Source organism: Episyrphus balteatus, chromosome 2 (assembly GCF_945859705.1).
Source record: "Episyrphus balteatus chromosome 2, idEpiBalt1.1, whole genome shotgun sequence".
In the NCBI taxonomy this organism is placed as follows: domain Eukaryota; kingdom Metazoa; phylum Arthropoda; class Insecta; order Diptera; family Syrphidae; genus Episyrphus; species Episyrphus balteatus.
In genome coordinates, this window is record NC_079135.1 from 1,295,206 (window position 1) to 1,319,212 (window position 24,007).

At 36.5% G+C, this 24,007-nt stretch overlaps 1 protein-coding gene across 2 annotated transcripts; it reads left to right on the forward strand.

The window, feature by feature from the left end:
• Positions 1–3,077: 3,077 nt before the first annotated feature.
• LOC129908473 (PHD finger protein rhinoceros) lies at positions 3,078–22,913 on the forward strand. Of its 2 annotated transcripts, none has more exons than XM_055984960.1 (8): positions 3,078–3,342; positions 3,699–4,207; positions 7,167–7,884; positions 7,980–8,174; positions 13,177–13,393; positions 13,459–13,648; positions 13,719–14,257; positions 14,350–22,913. In XM_055984960.1, exons 3-8 carry the CDS (start codon positions 7,346–7,348, stop codon positions 22,432–22,434), a joined length of 9,765 nt encoding a protein of 3,254 aa, XP_055840935.1. In that variant the 5' UTR covers positions 3,078–3,342; positions 3,699–4,207; positions 7,167–7,345; the 3' UTR covers positions 22,435–22,913. The 2 variants fall into 2 exon arrangements, with proteins under 2 accessions (XP_055840935.1, XP_055840936.1); XM_055984961.1 differs by having other exon boundaries at positions 3,702–4,207.
• Positions 22,914–24,007: the final 1,094 nt, after the last annotated feature.

Sequence of the window (24,007 nt, forward strand, 5' to 3'; positions counted from 1 at the left end):
GTGGCAGTCCGCCACTCAACCCACTCGGCCATCCTAGTATATTCATTAATGAAATCAAAAACTTAATCAGTTCAAATAGCAGAAATGTCAAAAAAAAATGTCTGAGCTAAATTATTCAATGTCAAAACCAAAAAGTGTCCGAGCTAGATTATTCAATATCAAAACCAAAAATCAAATACTAAACTTGGTAATTTCTGTAAAGCTTGTATAAATTCATTAAGCAGGCTTTTCCAAAAAGAATCTTTTTTTCGTTTAAGTTTCTTTAACAGTATTTAAACAACTTATTAGAAAATGTTAAACAAGTTCGAACTTCTATAAGCAATTAAATTCTGAAGCAAGCTCAATACAAGCTGTATAAAAAGTAGTACCTGCGAGATCTCAATTTATAGAAGCTGTTGTGCTAGTTGGGTATGCTGATGGTTTTGTATGAACATTGCGCTTCAGAACTTTTAAATGTGAAAAAGAACAGTAGTGAAATTTTTTTGTGATGGGTTTTCCGAGTTTTTGGTTTTAAAAATTTTGTTGATAAAAACTGTAAATAAACCTTAAGGGCCAGTTTTACAAACGTGGGTCCAGACTGGGGTCAGGAATTTATCTCCTGATTTCGACTTTGATGGTTCAAAGTTGAGTTTGACTTAACATAAGCCGTTTTTTATTATCCCACTTATTGATCCATATAGATCATTAGGGGTATTCACGATCCGGTGCAACGAAAAGGTGTAAAATTGCTAAATTTTATTTTTCTACTATAACAACTGCATGCGCGATCTTGCTTTTCATCAGGATCACGAATCGTGATCCCGATGAATCCAGATCTCATGTAGTTGTTGTAATACGTAGTAGTTTTTGTATAAATTTTACATTTTCTAGGAACAAACGTCAAAAAGAGGAAAAATTTAGCAATGGAACTGTTTTACCCTCAGAAAATTCAGTTCCCTTCGTGAGCATCTTCCCCCTTCACTCCTCATCCCTCTTGCCTACAAACTCAATGCTTAGGCGATTAAAAAAATCACCGTGTAGCCGGGCACAAAGGTATACCCTACTAACAATTTTGCTTCTATAATGCTTTACAGAAGCAACAATTGCATCTGTAAAGCTTTATAGAACCAAAATTGTTTGTCGGGTAACTACAACGGCCACTTTTTGCAAAAGTCAAAAAGTGAAAATTTTCAAACTGAGTTTCAGACAGTTTTTCTGGCCACAAAATTAAAAATAATGATGCAGAAAGCTTATTTTTTGGTTTAAAAAACAATTTTTGTAGTTTTTTTTCCAAAAACAAATAGCGCTAGAAAGAAATAAAAAAAATTTACTTTTGTAAATTTCCCACTTTTAGGTCATTAGGTGTGTTTTTTATTACCACCGGTCTTAACTGGATAAAAAAAACGCCTCGGGGCTTAACCTGAAATCTTGACAGCACTGTATATTGAATGTTCCGAAAACAGCAGACACAACAAAAATTTAGAATTGTCATATTTTTCGCTTTCGTCATTTTGTTGTATTTTTTATGTATGTTTTACAAAGATATACAAAAATGTATGCTAGCAAAACTATTTTAATACATTTTGTCCTTCCAAACGTGAGTTTTCACGTTTTTAAACAAATTCTAAACAATTTATGAAAAATTAGTTTAGTAGCACAGACTTAAAACTCTTCAAAAAGTTAAGCCCAGAGAAATCTCCGGGCTAAACAACTAAGCCCAAGGGGCTAAGGTGTTGTTGTATTTAACATGTAAATTGCTTAGCCCAGACTGCGTTTTTTTTGTCTAGTTAAAGGCTTGGCCACACCGGAGGGTATGCGGTAGAGGTACGGGTAGCGGTAACGATATTTGTATGAAAAAAATTCCACATCTGAACGTTGATATGTCAGTTTGGAATTTTGTTCATACAAGTACCGTTACCTCTACCCGTACCGCTACCGCATACCCTCCGGTATGGCCAAGCCTTAAGACCGGTTGTAATAAAAAACACACCTATTGTAGTAAAAGCCATAACTACAATGACCTAAAAAGTGAAAAAGTGCGGAATTTACAAAAGTAAACATTTTTCATTTCTTTCAAGTTCCATTTGTTTTTGGAAATCGAGTTTTAAAATTTACACTTTTTAACTTTTTGCAAAAAGTGGCCGTTGTAGTTATACCTTAAAGGCTTAAAAGTTGCTGATCCACAGAATAAGTATTTGTACAACTGGCAATAATTTTTTTTTTTATAGTGTAGAATATGGGTGGTAAAAAAAGTATCCAAATTGTTTTATAATCCAAAATATAAATTGTATGCATAATTTTTGTAAGCGCCAGTTATATAAGTACTTAATACATGGTTCAGCAACTTTTATCTTAAATCGATGGTTTAACACTGGTTCAAGGTCCGTATATGTTAAAACAGCAAAATCCAAGCTTCAACGTAAGTATTCAATTTCCGAAAACTATCACAAAATAGATTTGAACATATTTCCTTTTCCCGACAAACAAATTTGGTTCTATAAAGCTTTACAGATGCAATTGTTGCTTCTGGGTTGTGTACTTTTCCACTTTTTTGCGTGCGAGAAAGCAAACAAAATTCCCACAAATTCTAATTAGCTTGAAGACTATTTCAAATTCAATTTCTTTAAACATTTTCAGATTTTCTGTAAATTATGTTAAATTAATTAAAATTTAACAAATTTTACATTTCTTCTTAATAAAAAAAAGTAAGCCTTAACAAACAAATTGTAAACACACCCCAAGCAAATGGAAAATATCACCATCCAACTAAATCCGAAAGATGGCGCCTCATACCAATAACAAAATTATTTCCAATAAATAAAATTAACAAATGCAATTAATCATCTTTCCTTCATATTTATTCTTATTCCTTCCAAACCAATCCTTTCTAAATTAATTTTTCTTATTTTTCCAACATTTTCCTCAAATTAATTAACCCCAAATTCGCTGCGCAGCATCTCTTTTGGCTCCCAACAAAAACCCAAAAAGAAAAAAAAATCCATCATCCATCATTATACGGCGAATTCAACCCAAAAAAAAAAAAGAAATATAAAATTTTTTATATCCCCCTCTACCGACTACAGTGACATCTCGCGTCAAAATTCCATCAATTCCACTTTACCACAAAAAGTCCAATGGAATATGTGTAAAGAAAAATGGAGTCAAATTAATGATGGCGACTGTCTATCGTCTTGTAAATATTAAAAATCAACTCTAAATAAAATTTACACAGCCAAATTAATCAACTTACCACAATTCAATTCTAATTAAAAACATTCTTGTGCATTGTTATTTAATTTAAATTCAAGTGCCGCCCCTCAACAAACCCCCCAAAATTCAATGTGCAAAATGTGCAAAATCAACGTAATGCATTTCTTCTTCTCTGACTAAAACTAAACTATGGCGGGGATAACTTGAGAACAACCCGAGAACACAAGAATTTGTAAATGTTGTGTTTAGTGTTGTTTATATGACTTTTTTTTAATAAATCATATTCCAAATTCTCACAAATATCCTAAAGAATCTATTTCAATTATATTCTCCCACAAAATTCATCCGCAAATCTGCAAAAAAAGTCGAAAAACAAAATTTTTTATTTTGACAACTCTCTCGCTTTGCTCGCTCGCTCGATTGAAACGCAGAAAACACACACAAAAAAAAAAAATCAACCAGAAATACAAAAATATTTTTTTTTTTTTTTTTTCATTTTTCTGTTGCAGCAGGAGTGCAGGAGTGAAATGTTAAATTAAAATAATAATTAAACAATTGTCGAGCATAAAATTGTTAAGAATTTCTTTTGCATTTTGCATCCCCTCGGATTTCCTACTGTGAATTATACAGAAAACAAAAAAAAAAAAAAACGAAAAAAAAACAATTTTTTTTTGTAAATAAAAGTCGTCAGTGTCGTCGCGATTTTAGTCATTCAAGGAAAATACTGTTGGGTATCTATCATATAGTTAGATTGATAGATTGGTAGATGTACACTTGTTCCGTCGTTGTCGTTTATTGTTGTCGTTCGTTTGATTTGGTTGTCGTCTTAGTCGCCTTCGCCTCCACCGCTAAGGTGTTGAGAGGTGAGTGAGTTAAGAGTGTTAAGTGCGGCGGGACAACTTCACAGCGCTTTTTCTAACTGAAGCAAGATCACCCTAATCAGCCAGAGCCAATCAAAACCAAAGAAGCAGCTAAAAGACTCTTCTCTTCTTGTTTTAGCAAATAAAAAGAATGTAATGTAAGTATAGCTTCCAGAAGAGGCAGCTTTCCTGCCTGAATACAATGGTGCAAATGTAACTGTAGCTTGTAGGACTATCAAAATATTGTTGGGGGAAACCCTTGCAAAAGTAGGCTGCAGCCAGGGCCGTGCTTAGGGGTGGGGCAACGGGGCAGTTGCCCCAGGCGCGTGCCATGAAAAGGCGCCGCACTATGGTTTAAAAGCGCCGAAAATACCTTCGGAAAATGCGATGGTAGTGACGAACCACCGGGTCCACTTTCAGCTTTATTTGTAAATTTTGTTTCAATTTTGTATAAGTTGGTTTGGAGTAAAAAAAAAAAAAAATACGGTGGAAGTGACGAACAACTGGATCCACAATTAATTTATTTTTATATTTATTTATTTGATAATTTTGTTATGTATGAAAGAATGATCGTAGAACCAAGCTGATAAAAACTTTAAAATATGATTTTAAACTAAGAAGATAATCATTTCTTTATATTTGGCAGTCCAAAATTACTTCGTTCGTTACTTACGGCCGATTTCTTCACAGATAAAGTTAGTACTCAAATCGGTATCAACTAATTACTTGACTCAGGTACTAAGCCTTAGAACTGTCAGTTTTGGACGGAGTACTAGTTAGGTACTCGGTACTAGCTAGCTCTTCAAAATCAGCTAGGACCTGGTTATTATATCAATTGTTAGTACTCAAATCAAAAAAAAAAAAAAAAAAAAAAATCGGTACCAAGTGATTTCTTCACACAAAAGTACTAAGCTCTAGTACTGTCAAATTGGTACCGAGTATTAGTTAGGACTCGTTATAAGTTAGGACCTTAAAATCGGTAGTCTAGCGGTTAGTACTTGAATAAATGCAATCGATTTCATTCTTGTTTAGAGATATCTGACAGATTTTTTTTAGTTTTTTGGGTGTTTTGTCGCTCAACAAGTTCGTTTTTGTTAATTTAAAAAGAATAGACAAAAGAACACTTTTTCATGAAAAAGTACCAACAAAATATTTGGACTTTGTCCGATCTTTCTAAAAGTGACAACCAAGTCAAGAAAGATGGTCTTTATGTAGACGTTCTGCATTAGAATTTCTCGACGCCCGACTGCGCCGGAAGCCACTTATGAGTAAATTAAACTCAAACATAGAAGGCAGAAGCCTACGACTACGTCGAAAGTCGAACCATGATGACATTTTTGCCGCAATAGTAAAAAAGACACAGGATGTATTTTTCTTAAATTATAGTTTTTATCAAAACATATTTTTTATGTACATGTACGTCTTTCCCAAACTGTCACTAACTCTCTGCTCTACGGCTCTGCTGCATAAAGGTCGGAGATCCGTTTATACCTCGAGTACTTGAATTACACTTTTCTGTTTTTTGGGGACCTGTATCTCTGCATTGTCTATGTTTACCAAATAATACATTTCCGCACTTATGAATTCATTCTTGACTGAAAGTTCTTGATACAAAAATCGAATTTCTTTTGCTTCTTGGCTTCTTGTTAACTTTAACTACATATTTTTTTATTTTGTTTATAAAGGAGAATGGGCATATTGGACGTTTGGCGGCCAGTAATAAAATTGGTATCAAATGAAAGAACTATAACGTAGGAAAAATTTTTACTATGGCCGTTTCGTTGTATTGCATTTGGAATGGAAGATATTGCAATATTAGTGTTGTTAATGCATCGAGCAATATGTGAAGGGCAAATTGAATTACTATTTTAATTAAATTATGAAATATAATTTTATGTCATTTTTTCTATGATTTAAAACCTCAATCTCAACTCAAAATATAAGCTTTTGAATCCAACCACTTCAAGATTTTGTTTTTGAGTTTTCAAAAGGAAAAAACAAACAAATAATTGAAAAAAAAAGTCTTAAAATAGACTCGAAATTGATGTTTTAAAAATCCAATATTTTGGGTTCTATTGGTTGGATATCCAAGATAAAGGTCTTCAGGCTCAGGGAAAATGACAGATTATCATATCTTGCACTTAAAATACACGTTCAATTTTAAACATTGAGACAATTTGCATTAACTTTTAAATGCAAAAATGCATTTTATCGGTTTGTGAAGAACATTAGAAGGATAAAACTTCTGCATAATGTATGTAAGACTTAACTACATCAAAAAATAACAAAATCGTTCTTGGCCGCGGAACGTCCATGTTCCATACAAAATTGCCCATTCTCCTTTATTTTGTTAAATTCCCTTAAATATCAAAATAAATTTTTTCAAACATCAAAATATTGTCAGAATGACAGTAAGACCAGTTTTATACGTTTTAATTCTTAGGACCACCTTGTGAACTTAGATCAGGTCCTATAAATATGAAGAAATGCTCAGGTCCTAACTTTTCCTTAAGACCGAGTACTAGTGCTAGGACCTGGTCTAGCTAGACCGGGTACTAAGCTGACTTAGGGCTTATGTGAAGAAATTGGCCGTAAGTGTATTTTTGAAATATCCGCAGGAAAAAAATCTTTATTTAAATATTTGGATGAAAAAAGTACGCACTTTCCTTAAATAAAAAGTGGACTTAAAAAAAAAAAAAAATATAATGGGACTTAGAACAATCAAGAATACTCGGGTATCATTTTCAGAAGGCTACTTACCTGTGTTTATTGTTCTATATCCCATTAAATTATATTATTTGCTGAATAGAAATTTTTTAGACAAAATCTCTTTTCAAATTCGGAAAGAGCATCCTAACATTAGTAAAACTGTATCATTATCTCCTTTTCGGTAAAAAGTGGATTTAGAACAATTTTGCTTTACGCCGACCATATGTAAACCTTAATTACATCAAAAAATAACAAATTCATTTCTGGCCGCGTAACGTCGTCGGTGCAGGGTCAAAAGTCCACAGGCCAAAAGTCCATAATAGCTACCGTCACAGCTATACCATTGTATTCAGGGGGTTCAAGCGCTTCCCAATCATCTATATCATCTAATCATTACTTTTCCAACAGGTATTTTAGTAGTAACAACAGAAGAAGCCCGTGCCCGCCTTCGTTCCTCATCACACTTAACAGCGAAGGCATAACAGCCAATAGTCCATGTCTATATGGAATTCAAGAGAAGATTCTTTGCGTCTTCATCACACAAATAGTCGATTAAAATCATCATTTATGTTTAATCTCACACCAAGATGTCACAAAGAGGTAAACGAGGAAATAATCACCGATTAGAGAGCGATCCCCAGCCGCCGCCAACGAAGCGACGCAAAGGGCGGCCGCCCAATGGATCGGCGGCGCTGTTAGGAGTGGCGGCGACGGTGGCCACAGGCTCCAAGACAGCAGCGGCGGTTGGATCATCAAGCAATACCAATGACAATGACCACCATCACCATCATAATGTCGAAGGAGCTATTAGTGGCGGCGGAGGAGTTGGAGTGGCGGTTGGAAGTAGTTCTGGACTGTCGCTACCTCCGCCATTGCCAATGGCATCGGCGGCAAGCACATCACACCAACTATCATCATCGTCGTCATCCACCAAGTTGCCGTCGTCGTCGTCGGCGGGGTCGTCATCAGCGGCGACTGTAGCGGCGGCGGGAAGCGGTATCAATTCGAGTGGAGGAGGAGGTGGGACATCATCGTCGGTGCCGTGGCAGGCGAGATCAGTGGCTGATATTAAGATCTCGAGCATATACAATCGGAGTTCAACAGAGGCACCTGCTGAACTTTACAGGTTGGTGCATTTTTTGTTGAAATCTTTTGATTTTTATTTTTTAGTTATTTGATGGACAATACTAAACTATTTTTGTATTTGTATGAATTTTACAGAAAAGATCTCATTAGCGCAATGAAGTTACCCGATTCCGAGCCATTGGCTAGCCATGAGTATTTGGTGGTGAACGACCAATGGAAACAGGAATGGGAGAAGGGTGTTCAGGTGCCGGTTAATCCGGACTCGCTGCCGGAGCCATCAGTATTTGTGATGCAACAGCCAATCGTTCAGCCGGCGCATGATTTTAAACTGTAAGTATTAAGTTAAGATTATTTAAAAAAAAATTTATTTTGTTTTCCATGTAAAAATCTTTGATATAGAATTAGTCCCGCAAAAACGGTTATAACTTTTCTTATAAGTTTATTATTTCAGTGCAAATTGCATTGGAACCGCGGTAACCTTTAATTAGCAGATTTGTATTGCGCAATACGGTTAGGTGCATAAATTGCTATGTTTTTCTAATGAATAAAGTAAAATCCATATTTCTCACCGACTTCGCCATGGTTTTGACAAAAAGAACACTTTCTTAACAAAAGCTAATGTAAGAAAAGAAATATAAAAGCTTTTGAATCGATACACAATTTGACTAATAATAACAATTATTGCAACCAACAGTCGAAAACATTTAAACCCCATAGTGCGAAGACTGCACATGCGCCTATCGAATAATTTTGTGGGCAAAAAAGGACGAGATATGAAGAGAGAAGAAAGTTTCCAGAATATCTGAATTTTTCTGCAAATCTGAAAAGTTGTGTCGAAAGATTGTAAAGATTTAAGAAAGTAAGATTATTGCACTTGGTATATCAAAAGCAGTTGATAGAATTTAGCATCAAGCTCTCTTATCGAAAATGCTTCCATTCGGTATTGATGAATCTTTTCTTCATTAGATTAGAAATTATCTTTCGAAACGTTCAAGTTGTATTGGATGGTTTTAATCTGAAACCCACGAATCTGATGTCCAATGAGGAAAAATAAATCGCGTAGAATTTAATGTTCATAAAAAACGAAATTGTCCCCCTTTTCCACTATCCATGAGTTGTACTTGCATTAAGGAAACTGAAAAGCTTTCGATTCTAAGTGTCCATTACAAATTGTCTTCTTTTGAACGAGCACATATTCGATCTCGTTAGGTTTCCTCCGAAAATGTAATTAATTGTTTACCCTTTCTGATCTACCTACAATTTCTAAAGAATACATTTGTCCAAGGCTCGACTATAATTTCCATATCTGGGCAAGTGCTTATTAGACCCACTTGAGTTATTTGGACAGAATACAAAATAGAGCTTTTAAAATAATAGGTGATCTGATAACTTCCATATAATTGAGAGTCAATGAATTTGGACTTAATGTCTTAAAAATGTTTATTTTCTTATGGTTCAAACATAAAATAAATAAACAAAGAAAATTATGTCGATTTCCAAGTAAAGCATTTGTTCTTCTTCATTTCTCAGAAAAATATTGGATCTGCGAGAAAAGTGACGAGACAGATTCAAGAAGAAAATAAAAGCAAATAATAATATATTTGTATGCGAGTTTAAAGCCTCAGTATGGGAACACTACTACAAAATATGTTTTTGTTTTTTCCATTCTCCGCGACTCTTGCCTTGCTTGTCTCAAAGTTCTAGTATGTTTTCCGATTTTGCTATAAAACATTATAAAACACGCATTTCCTATCCCAGTTGTTTATTTTTCCATTCCTTTTGACTGCATAAAAAACTATGTGTAGTTTATACATTTATCTTGAAATTCTTACTACTTTATGTTATGGGTCCGATTTTTAGTTTTTGCATGTTTGGATATCAAAGCAATGATCTTCAAAAGCTGGACTTTTGGTACTTAACCAACTTCAGTTTCAGAATTATGATATGAAATGCTCCAAAATGTCAAACTGAATTTTTGTTGCGAAACATCTTTTGTCTTTGAACATTTGTGATAGAAATAAATCAGTTCAAAAAATATTCTTCCCTTTGATATAATTTTAATATGCTCACAAGTTTTCGAACGCACTATACCCAAATTTCTATTAATGCTTCCCAGAGACAAAAAAAAACTCGTATTTATCTATAAACTTTTTTTTTTAAATAAGGGTTTTGTCTGTTTATTTCTTTTCTTTATTATTTTATTTTTCATTGCATCATGAGAAGTAAAAAAAAGAGTCAATTTTAACATAGAAAGTCGTAGTTTGGTTTATTTCGCTAGGTATTTTTCTTTAGTTAGAAAAGCCCAAATTTTTACCATTCGCAAAAAAAAAACATTCCAAAACAGAAACATCGGATCGGTTCGAATGTATAGAAGGTTAATTAATTTAAGCTTTTGAAATATGATTTTTCCTTTTTTTTTGTATAACTTTAAATACTGTTTAGGCACATTAAAACTGTTGTTTTTATGTAGAAGATATAGCTTAAAGCTGTAGTGGACCAAGTCACAAATTTTTGGTTTTTAAACCCAGTACAAAACTATGCGAGAGGCTATGAACGATTTCAAAAACTTTTTGTTTATCAAAATTACGTTTAATACATCATGTCATAACTATGTATAATAAATTAAATGCAGAAAATGTTATTTGACACCCTATATCTCCGTAGTCACTTGGTTCAGTATATCTGTGATTGCTCCATACATAAAATAAAAAAATGAGAAGAGTAATTGAAATAAAAATTAATATACTGAAAACAGACATATTGATTTATCAAGAAAATCTTCTGCGTGAGCATTTCTATACAATTTCTGATCAAATCATAGAAAAATATCAACAAACCCATCGCATTGATCATAGGGTTTGATTAATTATTGTATGCGGGTGGCTCTTGGAAAACAAACATTGTCATAAGCCAATTCGCTGGCAATTCAACCCTCCTGACAGTGTAATGCTTCCCTCAGTTCTTTGAGGGCGTAAACGATTTTATTAGAAAATTTTCTCTCAAATATTCACGGTTAGTGTACAAATTTTTTTAGGATTAAAATGCACAAATCCAGTTGTGGCAAATCCACCCCAGTTTGTGATATACTGATCTTTTTGCCGAGTTCCCTTTTGTCTTCGACTCTTGAATTTCTACTAATTATTATTTAATTTTCCAAACTTCTTATCCAATTAATAGTTAAAGCGATTATAGTATCCTCAGTTTTTTCATGTTCATCGGATGTAGGACTTCAATGCAAGATACTTATTTTTGATCAATACCCAATGGAAACTAATTAAACAAAAAGACATGTTGATTAATTTCATTTTATCCAAAGCACTATTTTGACACGTTGACTAAAACATTCGTCTTATTTCAGCAATTTTTGAAGTCAACTTATTCCACGTTAACTAAAACCCCAAAAATGGTTAGGTTGCATGCAATTCGTTGTCTTTTCTATTCTAGCTGCTATTTTTAAAGCCACAAACTGAAAATGTTTGGTACCGACGATGAGCTGATAATGAGCAAACTTCTAGTGACTTACCTTATAAATTTCAAACATTCATGTGTGCAATTTTGCAAAAATAAATGGACATACAATTTTCTATCGAACCCGTATGTCTAGTGTGAGAAACATTTTTTCTTGGAGACTTTGCCTTTACCAAACAAAAAATAGGACCTACCCTTGAAAAAATGTCTGCGTGGTAGATTTCAACCCAAAACCTTTGCGTGAAACTCCATCGCGCTATCCATTCCCCACGGGGTATAAATAAGGGACATTCACCTCGGTTCATTACTCACGTTTTTGTTTTGTCTCTTCTCAAAAAATTTGCTGGGAACTCTTGGTCGATTTAGTTAAACTTTGTTCGAAATAAAAGGAAACAAAATTAATCCGCGTGTACCTCTCTGAATAGCGTTTTTTTTCGCTTAGACATTTTTTTATAATCCTAAATCAATTAAAGATACTAAATTAAATACCGCAAGCAGTTATTCCAAAATTAATTTTTGGCAATTATCTTTTGAACTTTTAATATCTAAAATATATTCGAGACCTTTGCTTCGAACAAAATTAATTTCCAATATTCTTATTAACTAGTTACTTACTATAAAATAGAAACAGTTCTGTGTTTTGAATATGAATTTAAATTTATTCAATACCAAATAGATCGAGATTAATAAAAGCATACATATTGTCTGCTTACTTTTGACCCGAAAAATATGCTCATTTCTCTCAGATGAACTTTGATCCCGTCATTGAGTTTTTTAATGACACTACTATGCGTCATTTAATAAATTTCCATAACAAACATGATTATTTGCTAAGATCCAAATAACTCAACAGAAATGAAACAACAACGTAATTGGGACCATTTTCGTGTTTTCACGATCACAATGAAACACCAAACGGGTAAAAGAAAATTTGACAAATCTGTGAATGGATTGTTATTGCATTTTAAGATCAGGTGGTATGAAAATAATTCACATTTCTTCAACAATTAGTTTTTGTGTCATTCAGCAGAGGTTACCATCGATTTTTCCTAAAATTCTTCTACAGTTAAAAAAAAAAAAAAATAAAGAATTTTATATTGCATCTGCGGGAAAGAGTAGAACAACCACAAAAAAAAAACAAAATTTAAACTTCTGTTTATTTTCACGCTATATTACGTTGAATAAAAAAGATGAGAAGACTTTTAATTGAAATCAAAAATATCATGCGGAGTAAATAAATTAGATGAGCAATTGGTTCTGACCTTTCTTCAACAATTTGCTTGTACTCACTCGGAAAAGGAGACATAACATAATTGGGAAGATTCAAAATTTTTTAGTAGCCATATTGTTCATTAAAGTTTCAAAACATGGTCTTTTTACGGTTATTTAATGCACTTAACTTTCTAATAAAATACATATTTTTTTTTTGAATATTCTAATTAAAAGAAACAAATTGTTTCATTGGGTCTAAAAAGACATTTATATATGCTAACTTTAAGACAGAAAAGCTGGAGTTTTTCGGTTTCAGCTACTTAAAAAAAAAAAAACAAGCCTTGGAGTTTTTCTGCCAAAATTTTTATTTAATCTAATAATTCAAAGATCAATAGAAAAAAACCATAAGAGGTTGGGTAGATGAATTTTATAAAAACAAGTTTCGCGATCACATACATAGCTCTAAACATCTTAGTAGTAGTCACCGTAAGCCCCTTCGCCACGTCAAGGCTTAATCCCATGCATAGGGTACTTTCTTACTTACTGCATGTAAAAAAAAACCATCAACTAATTAATTAGTCCAAAATTGCTCTCTTTTGGATTTACTAAAAAAAAAAAAACAATAACTATGTACCTTTAAAATTTATTTTAGTCCAAAAAACCGATATTTACGAATAACTAAGGACGACTCCTATAATTCCGAACTACACTACCTAACAAACGTGGTAGCTTTAGCTGAAAATACCTGTGCCTACGACATCGACCAAGTCGATGAAGTTTGGTTAAATTTACTTAATAAAGAAAGAGTTTTATCCGGTGCTTCTCCAATAACATCTGAGCAATTTGAACGTGTTATCGAAGAATTAGAGGTAAATTCTATATAATTTTAATTTAAAAAAATTTCAAATAATTTGAAAACTCTTCTTACAATTAGATTCGATGTTGGGAACAAATTCAAGTCATATTAAAAAATGAAGATGGCCTCGGCATTGAATATGATGAGAATGTAATTTGTGATGTGTGTCGATCACCTGATTCAGAGGAGGCAAACGAAATGGTATTCTGTGATAATTGCAATATATGTGTGCACCAGGCGTGTTATGGTATTACAGCCATTCCATCAGGTAATTTCTTTAAGAAAATAAAAATTACAAAATATATAAATATATTTGTTTTTATTTCATTCAATTATAGGGCAATGGCTGTGCCGAACTTGTGCGATGGATATTAAGCCAGGTTGTGTGCTCTGTCCGAACAAGGGTGGCGCAATGAAATCAACAAAATCTGGTAAGAACTGGGCACATGTTTCGTGTGCTCTATGGATACCAGAAGTTAGTATTGGGTGTGTGGATCGCATGGAACCAATAACAAAAATCTCAAGCATTCCACAAAGTCGATGGGCTTTGATATGTGTATTGTGTAAAGAACGTGTGGGAGCTTGCATTCAGTGTTCGGTGAAGACATGCAAGACAGCCTATCATGTAACTTGTGCATTTCAGCACGGACTAGAGATGCGGGCAATTATCGAAGAGGGTAATGCCGAAGATGGTGTTAAATTGCGCTCGTACTGTTTAAAGCACAGCATGGGTAGTAAAGGCAAGAAAGGAAACCAAAAATCGACGAATAACAATGGATTGTGTTCGGGCGGCGATGACGATGATGGCCGTCGACGAAAAAGTCGGAAAGATATGACTTCAGAAGAACGCAATCAAGTGAGAGCTCTTCGTCATCAGGTAAGAATTTTTTTTTCCTCTTAAATATGCATCCATATCAACTGGTTTCATTTATTAAATTCTAATATTTTTAAAAAATTGTTATTTTATAGGAAGTGGAAGCTGAATTTGACAAATATGTTAATGTCAGAGACATTAGCTGCCATCTATTCGAATGCGACGAAGATGCAATAACCAGCATTTATAATTACTGGAAACTAAAACGAAAATCGCGCAACAACCACGAGCTAATTCCACCCAAATCCGAGGACGTCGAATTGATTGTGCGCAAACAAGAACAAGCCGATCAAGAAAATCACAAACTCTTCGTTCATTTGCGTCAAGATCTGGAACGAGTACGGAATCTCTGCTACATGGTTAGTCGGAGGGAGAAACTATCCCGTTCGTTATTTAGGTTGCGTGAGCAAATATTTTATAAGCAAATAAACGTGTTAACTGATGAAACCATCATAAACACGATAGAGTACGATGAGAATTTAACAAATGCTGTGACCTACGCAAACGATGGTCAATCTCTGTACGATAGGTTTTATACTAGCTCAAATTATCAAGGTGACCAATCATTTTTAAGTCTAGAACATAACAGACAGAAAGCTCTAGGGGAGGGTCGAAGTGGTAGTAGGTCACAGGCTGCTTCGGGTGCCGCAAGTTCGGCGCCGGCGGCAGCTGGTTCTAGGGCTTCCTCATCGGCAGCAAATCGAAAGAAATCAATTTCTCCATACAAGAAAATCAATGTGAATGGGGCAAAGGCGACTCGTCGTAATGGTGGCGATGGCCACAGAGCAGAAAGTAGTGGCTCACAATCATCGTCGTCGTCGACTAGTTCGTCGGGCTCATCGGGTTCTTCGGGATCATCGTCGTCTTCGGCATCATCGGCTTCCTCAGCGTCTTCGGCTTCGTCGGCTAGTGAAAATGAGTCGGCCAAAAAGAAAACGTCACCAGTTAAACAGCGTAAAAAGCAAAGCTACTTGTGTTCTGTGGAAATGCGACAGAAACGACGAAGAGGTAGTGCTGCTGCATCAGCTGCTGGAGCTGCTCTACCTGCGTCCAGTTCGAGTGATGAAGAAGACAAGAAACAACAATCGCATAAGCGACGAAATAATTTCCTCTCACAAATGCAAAAGGAGCTGGAAAAGGACAAGGGTGCCCTGTCCTCGAGCAATGAAAGCGAAGAATTAATTCCATTGAAGAACCTCGATAATACGAGTAAAAATGCGACTCGAAAGGCAACAACACAAATCTACTCGGATAGCGATAGCTCAATGTCGACTTCCGAAGAAGACAAAGATAAAACCGAAAGCAATATAAGCGACTATCAAACAAATATACGAACAAAGGCCGCCATGAAAGAGTTCACTCTGCAGCAGTCGATACAAAAACAAAAGAAGGAAGCAGCAGCTGCTAAAGCCAAAGAAGATGTTGGCAGCAGTGCAAAGGATAACAAAGATAAAGAGAAGCCGAAAGCAAAAACAAAGGAAACCTCCAAGGAAAGTTTGCGAACTGATAGCTTGAATAAAGACAAAAAGGATGAGAGGAGCAGTAAGAAGAACAAAAGTCAAGAACATACGTCTAAATCGGCTGAAAAGCAAAAGTTCGCCTCTGACTTGTTGGTGGTGCCGCAAAGGCAGGCGGCTAAGAAAGCTTCGGAGAATATGCGATCGACTAATAGTTATTCAGCGACTGCAACTATTTCAACAGGTTCTGCGTCTTCTAATAAGAAAGATTCTCGAGATGAGCGTGAACCTACTGATCGAACGCAGATTGGCCCAACTCGTGAAAAAGAAAAAGATCGAGAAAGGGATAAGGATAAAGAAAAGGAAAAAGAGAAGGAGAAAGAGAAGGATAAGGACAAAGAAAAACCAAAGGAAAGTACAAGCAGTAGTAGTGGTAAAGCTGATGAGAAAACGCGCTCCAAAGAAAAAGATAAAGAACGTGAGAAGCCAACCGAAAAGGCCGTCGGCAAACGTGGCAGACCTCCAAAGAATTCGAATAAGGATGATTCTACATCTTCGAAGGAAATGGTCTCTCCACGGCAGGAAAAAGTGCCTGTCAAGTTGGATAGTATTTCAAAATCAAGCAGTAGTAGCAAGATAACAACAGAGTTACCAAATAGTGTTAAACCACCAACAGATATGACCAAAAATAATATCCTTGTAGCTTATGTCCCTCAAAGGCAGGCAGCTAAAAAGGCTGCCGAACAACTCAAGAGTGGAGGAATGGTTAAAAATCCCACAGCTGATATGGTGACCGAGGAGAAAGAACTCAAAGATAAGGAGAGCAAAATCAAATCTCCAGAAAGCAATAAGAAGCTCGCTTCCACATCGAATGAGTCATATCCAATTAAGCCAAGAAGGTTGTCTAAGGAGATGCTTGCTAAAGAGACAACAAAAGAATCAGCATCGACAGCAAGAACAACAAGCACACGAAGGTCCAAAGATTCAGTTACGGATATTGTCAAGGAAGTCAAAGAATCTGAGAAAACTGCATCACAGGCGCCACTTCCAGCTCCGGTTTCAGTTCCAATTTCGGAACCAATTCCAGAGCCAGAACAAGATCCTGAACCTGAACTTACATCAGCAATACCACCATCAGAAGATGCTCCTCAAGAAGACCTCAAACAAGCTCCTCAATCACCGATACCCGCACCGGTCATGGAACCTGAACCAATACCATCTCCAGAGAAGTTACGATCGCCGGAGCTTAAACCTCAAGAAATGGAGAAGGAAGAAGAACTGCCTGTGTCAAGGCCAAAAACACCTCCGTCTCCTTCCTTAGCAGACAAGAGCAGGGAGCTTGCTGAAAGAGCAGGAAATCGGCGATCACCAGTGCAAAATGTTAACCTGACTTCGACGTCCGAATCTAGTAGTTCCTCTTCGTCGTCTTGTACCAGTAGTTCTTCTGATGACAGTGATGTCGAAGATAACCGTAAACCAACCACTGTCCGTAAACTCTCGAAGGGCAGCAGTATTGGGGAGAAGTCGTCGACAAAGAAATTATCACAAGACGAACTACCTAAGTCGCCAACATCATCGCCACTCAAATCACCTAGACTTTCTTCAAAGTTGCCGAACACAAGTCATAGCAATGCCAGTAGCTTAAACGGAAGCAGAGGGTCTCCTCAAAAAGACGATGCACTTGCCCCTCTTTTGCCAGAGTCACCTACAATTCCAGAAACAGAAGAAAAGGCACCTGAATCGGCACCAATTGTTCTTGACGATGACGATGATGAGGATGACATTCCCAAAGCACCAACATCTCCCCCCGAAAAGGAAGATAAAGAGGAAGATAGGCTGGGACCTCAGACAATCGAAATCGAAGATGACGAAGTTACCAAAATCTCGCCCACATCACCGCCGAACCTCGAAGAAGAAATCACTCAAAGAAAAGCCGATCTGGTGTCATCGTCGGCTTCCATATTCAACAACACAAGCACAAACTCAAGTTTGTCAACAAATCAGAACAAATCACATCGCAATTTTGGTTCTTTAGACAAATTACTCAACAAAAAAGAACAAGAACTCATAGGCAACACAAGTTGCGGTGCGATGGATGAACGAAAGTCGAATAGTTCGACAGGGGAAAGCGCCAGCAATGTGGAGAGTGATACATTCATGGATGATCTAAAAGATGCCCAGCAAGAAGAAGACCGAATGGACGAGGAGAGAATTCCAACACCGTCGGTGGAGGAGAAATGCAGTCGTTCAATACGAATTGAAGATCCTGATATTATTGAGCTTGACTCAAACTCTGAGCAGAGTCTGAAAATCGACTCAAACGAACCACAACCGCAAGATGATGAAGGACAGGACAATTCATCAGAGAAACCACCACAAACACCGCCTGTCCCATCGAGTAGTAGTGAGGAATCTCAAAAGCTCTTTGAACAATCTCCAGCTACACCAGCTGCACACCATCACCATCGAACGTCATCATTCGATCCAACTTCCGAGATGCATTTGTTAGACAACATTCAAGAACCGGATGATAATGAGGATGAGGAAGATGATGATGATGATGCTACCGCTGCATTGCCTGACTTCTCTTTCAGTCAGGTACGTGATATGGATTGTTCTGGACCAGCGCCAAAGGCGACTCACGAGGCCCATAAAGAGGATGACAGTGCGTTGACCATGAATTTAGTGAAGAAACTTCGTCAGTCTCAATCACAGAAACGCAATCACAATAAGTGTGATGATGTTCCAACCGATTTTGGGCCACCTCCTACGCCGGCAATACCTACGACATTCCCCTACAATCACCACTCTGAAGATATGTTCCAGCAAAAGGAGAATTCGGCTCCAACAACGCAGCTTAAAGACGACACACTTCTGCCGGAAGACAAACCTGCCCCCGAAACACCTGCAATGTCACAACTCACAAACAACAATAGTTCTAGCCTTATTGTGCCATTTTCTGAAAATGCCATTAATTTTCTGGACAAGTCAAGCACCCATTCGTCGATGGTGCAATTTCCTTCGTTGCAGTCCTCCAACGATCAACAACAGCAACAGCAGCAACATCAACAACAACAACAACAGCAGCACCAACAACAACCGCACAATTTGCTTCAAGATTCTGCAACGACAAATGATGGTGGTTCTATGTTCCTAAGTGACACGGGAATATCTGATCAGAAGAAAAAGACTCCTCAAGCTACGATCAATAATAGCGAGTGTTTCAACAAGCTGGCTGACTTTAAAGAACCTGACTTTGTGGACCTTCACGTGTCGAAGGAGACTTCTATGGACTTTACCACAAATGCAGAGTCAGTTTACGATGAGAACACCCGAATGCAGTCGCCGTATATGAATCCCACTGATAAGTGGAATGAAAACGACCTCATTCAGACGAGAAGATCAGTGTCGACATCGCCAAGTTCAGTATCGGAGTCTAATGATATTCCACATCAACTGGCACCTTGCAACAAACCGAACCAGCTGCCGCAGCAACAGGATTGCAACTTGGTATCCAATCAGAAAACGCACTTTGGAGGAGCACTCGACTCCTTTGGAGGAGCGCTTAGTTCACAGTTCAATTCCATAGCACAGCAAAACAATTCCAATCAAAATATGGTTAATGGCATCGATGTGCTGGGTTCCGCGTATGGCTTTGGGCAGCAACAACATCAGGCTAGTCACGCACAGAATCAGTACAATGGTCCCGTGAGTTTGTTCCATGCCCCACCACCACACGCAAACGTTCCCAATCACATGAATCAAATCTCTTTTCCAACACCGGGTCCAGTGTTGTTTCCTACAGCTGGTTTGGCTGGAAATGTTCCACAAAGTCGAGCGTCGCAATCGCAACAGCAATCGCAGCAACAAAGTTCTTCCATATTCGGAGGAGGAAATCGTCAGAATCACCAACAAGACATATCAGCGTCTTCTTTTATGACTCCAATGTCAACTGGCAATAATGGCGGCGTCGGTGGTGGTGCTACATTCACTTCGTCGTCGCATAATCTTGCGCTTACAGCAGCAATTGTATCGACATCAGTAGCCACCTTGGATCATCATTCCCCACAAAACCATCAATATAATGCTGCATCAGCACAATTTAATTCCCTACTCGAACTAATGCCTCCCACTACTAATTCAAATAATAAAGAATCACCGTCAAAACGCACATCGGCGAGATGTATTCAACAGCAGCAACAACAACAACAGCAGCAACAACAACAACAACAGCAACAACAACAAATTCTTCCTCGAAAATCGCCACAAATGCACAAAAGTCCCGGCAAGAGTCCTCGTCAAATGGAACTCCTTAGCAAACAATTGGCCCAAAAGAGTTCGAGCAGTAAATTCGAAGGACAAACTGCCACAGGTCGACAGAGAAAGAATTCTGCCCGCGGAACCGGAACTGGCCGGGGTCGTGGTCGAGGCAGAGGTAGAGGAGGCCGATTATCCTCCACCACACAAATTCCACCTGCCATCGAATACACAAACACTCATATCGTCAATAATCTCGTTGGAACGCCGTACGATTTCAACTACGAAGAGGATATGGTATCATCGAACATGGAAAACCTCCAATCACTACGAGATCGACGACGATCCTTCGACTGTCGAGGTAATATGCAGCAAAATACCACCCCCGAGCAGCAGAAATTCTCCAGCCCAACGTACACCTGCAAAATGCGAAGTAGTACGCAAACAACAGCATCCAATAACTGCAATAATCGACAGGGAGATCTCAAGACTGCATCACAGAACACAATATCTACCAGCAATAGTGATGTGGCAATGCTCCATAGCATTGTGAGACCAGTTCTTCCGGGTCCCGTCGATATGCGTACCTACAGTCTTGACTTCGAAGCACAACATTCCTCGGCCAGTCAGGAAGCGTACAATAACAATCTCCTTGGTGCATTCGATTCGGGAACTGCCGACCAAACGCTGCCCGACATTGATGAAGAAGTTGAAAAAGAATTCCAATCTGCCCTCAAAGCAAGTGGAACTGGTATTCGTCTGACTCAGAACAGCCAGCCTGCTAACGCACCCGAAGTTGTGATGCCTGCTGAATTGCAAACGTCCATGGAAACAACATCCGAAGAAATTTCCATCGACTCGGACACAACAAACACCAAGGTATCCCTCTCTGATTCCAGAAATCAATTGAAGCTGAAAATTAAAGGACCGCTCGCCTATCCAGACATGTACAACTCGACCAGTTTGAGTGTTCAACAGTCATCTGCCCATGTGCCAGTATCACAAGTCACAATTGGAAGCGGAAGTTCTTCGGTTGGCAGTGGTGGAACAGGCATCCGACGTATGCGGAAAAAAGAATTACTCCAATATTGGGGTCAAAAAGAAACCAATTTGGAAGACCCGGTTGGCTTGCCGCAGTCTGTGGAAAAACAAACAAATTCTTCCGACACAATGATCAGCCGATGTGTGGGCATTCCCAAAGCTATAGATTCAATGCTATCCATTCCCACAAAAGACGATTACAAGGGCTACAATAGCACTGAAACTGTATCGAAGAGGAAAAAGTGTGGCTCACGAGAGCTGCGACAGCTCGACATGAGTTACGATGTAACTGAAGGCAATCCCGAACGACGTCGCAGTGGCTGCTCAACGGGCAGCAATCTGTCGGTTAGCAATGAAACTGGTGTCAAGACAACTGGCAAGCGTCGTGGACGTAGTAAAACACTCGAATCTGAGGAAGAACTAACTCCAAAACTAAAGATCAAAATTCGTAAAAAGTCACCAGTGGGCGGCGTGATGGCTGGTAATAGTGGTGCTGGAGCTGGAACGACAAATATGCGCATAGTCTCTTGTCCGCCCAAGAAACGTCATACCTCAAGCTATGTTATTCCATCTTTTGAAATGTTACGACGCGAAAGTATGAATTATCGCAAAAAGGTAATGGCCGATTTTGGCGAGGACGATGAGGAGAAGCCGAACCTAGTCAGTGCTGCTGCAGACAAAATCGAAATACTACCAGCACAGGTGGTGTCGTCGAAATCGAAGAAATCCTCCAAACAGAAAAAAGAACACAAAAAGAAAAAGAAACAAGACAAACATATTCAGGTGATTGAGAATAATGCATCTGATGCCATTGCACCCAAGTTAATTATTCGCTTTGGTAAGCGAAAGGTTGAACAAGAAGAAACAACTCCTAGCACAGAAATGGGTGGTGATGAGAGTGTTTCGAAAATGTCAGTAGAAGCATCTGCGGCGCCGATTGTGCCCATTCGACTGAAGCTCGCTCGAAATTCAGATGGCGGAGGATATGTGATTGGCAATCATCCGAAACAACAACGATCCTCTGATCAACATTTAGATCAATCTGCATCTGTAGATAAAACAAGCGAAATTGATAGGTTATCATCGTCAGGTGGTAATGATAGAGATTCGTCGACGAAATCAAATCAACCAGTTCCTCCGCTTAAATTAAGGACCAATTTTCATAGCGAACAAAATGCGACAGATATTAATGCTGGTTACAGCAACAGTAGCAATAGCAGCAGTACGCCGCCACCATCGTCAGCATTACCTCCCCATCATCAAACAAGTGCACAGGACGATGTTGATGGTGCATCTTTAACAGATCCATCAGCGTCAATGTCTGCGACAACGTCGGCAACACCAACAACGGCAGCGGCGGCGGCTTCAACCACCCCAAACGACTGCAGCTTACTTCCACTGAACAAAGACTGTGAAGTTAGATGATAATCCTACTGTTTTTAAGTCCTTTACAAACTTTTGTTGAATAATCGTTTAAGTTTTCTCTTCTTTTTTCTATCTTTCTCTCTCGCCCTCCTCCTTCCTATTTTTTTTTTTAATTTTCCAATATATTTATGCATAAACTTATTTAATTAATTTATATTCGAGTTATAATATATTATTAATTATAATTATACCGCCTTCCAAAACAAATATTATTATTATTAATTATGTAGAAAGAGAATGAGATGATGAGTGATGTATAGAAATAACGAAGGCGAGCAATCGTTTAATATTTAAAAAATTGTAATTTTTTTTTGTTCTTTAGTCAAATGCATGGAATTAGATTATATGTAAAATATATATATAAAAAACATAAAACTCGAGTTTTCAAAAAGGACTCTCGGCTGCACACATACAAACAAAAAAATCATCACCACACATGATGAAAAAAAATTCATATAAATGAGTTTGTTTTTTTTTTTTATAAATAAATTCTACTTATAAGAAGAAGAGTGCTTTATGAAACAAGTATGTGTATGCATGTTGTGTCTTTTAATTATTACTTGTTTTTTTTTTTGATGTTGAATGTATAAGTGTGTGTGTATACAAGAAAAATGTTTGTATTTGCGTAGAATACAAAAAAAAAAAAAAACAAAAATGTTGTTTGTAAATTTTTCAATGTATGTATTTATGTGTATAAGTCAAAAAATCAGCAACAACAAATTTTTATTGAAATTAAATAAGAAAATTTAACAAAAAACAAAAAAAAATTAAAATAAAATAGATTATTTAAATATTAAGTATAAATATTAGTTGCAACTTAGATATAACAATAAAAAGTAAATTAAAAAAATAAGAAAACAATTATTATATAAGAATCTAAAAAAAAAACAGTCTTTAAACAAATAGGTTTAGAATAGGAGATTTTTTATATAATTGTTTCTCAGCTTTAGAGCCTTAGATTACTATTAATAATTTTTTTTTTAATAATTTAAATTTGTAAATTAATTCCTTTGATTTAAGAAAACAAAACAAAAAAATAAAAAAGTATTATTTCTGAATTAAATAAAAAAAATATAAACAAAAAACACAGAAATATCTTAAACAACAACAAAATTTAACAAAAAGAAAAAAAAAAACATTAAATAGATATTATTTATTATTTTATAAATTATTAATTTATTTCTTTTGTTTTTGTTTGGCCAAAGGCCGGCGGAAAGTGCATTCACATACATACATTGCGGATTGATTTATATTTTTTCTTTTTTTTAATTTAATTTAATTTAAAATTTTTTTAATTATATTTCAATTTTATTACCTATTAATTTTTAATTTGCATTTTTTGTTTGTTTGTTTTGATGTGATCAAATACCCATTTATGCAATTATTATCAGAACACATTTTTTTTTAATTTGTAAAAAAATTGGCCAGATTTAAAAAAATAAAGAAACAAAAAAACAATTGAAAATTAAACTTAAATCAAAATTTATTTTTTAATGTGTGTCTTTCCTTTCTCCTCCTTAATTATAGTGTGCCAAATATCTTTAATTTATTTAATCGTTTGTTGCAAAAGAAC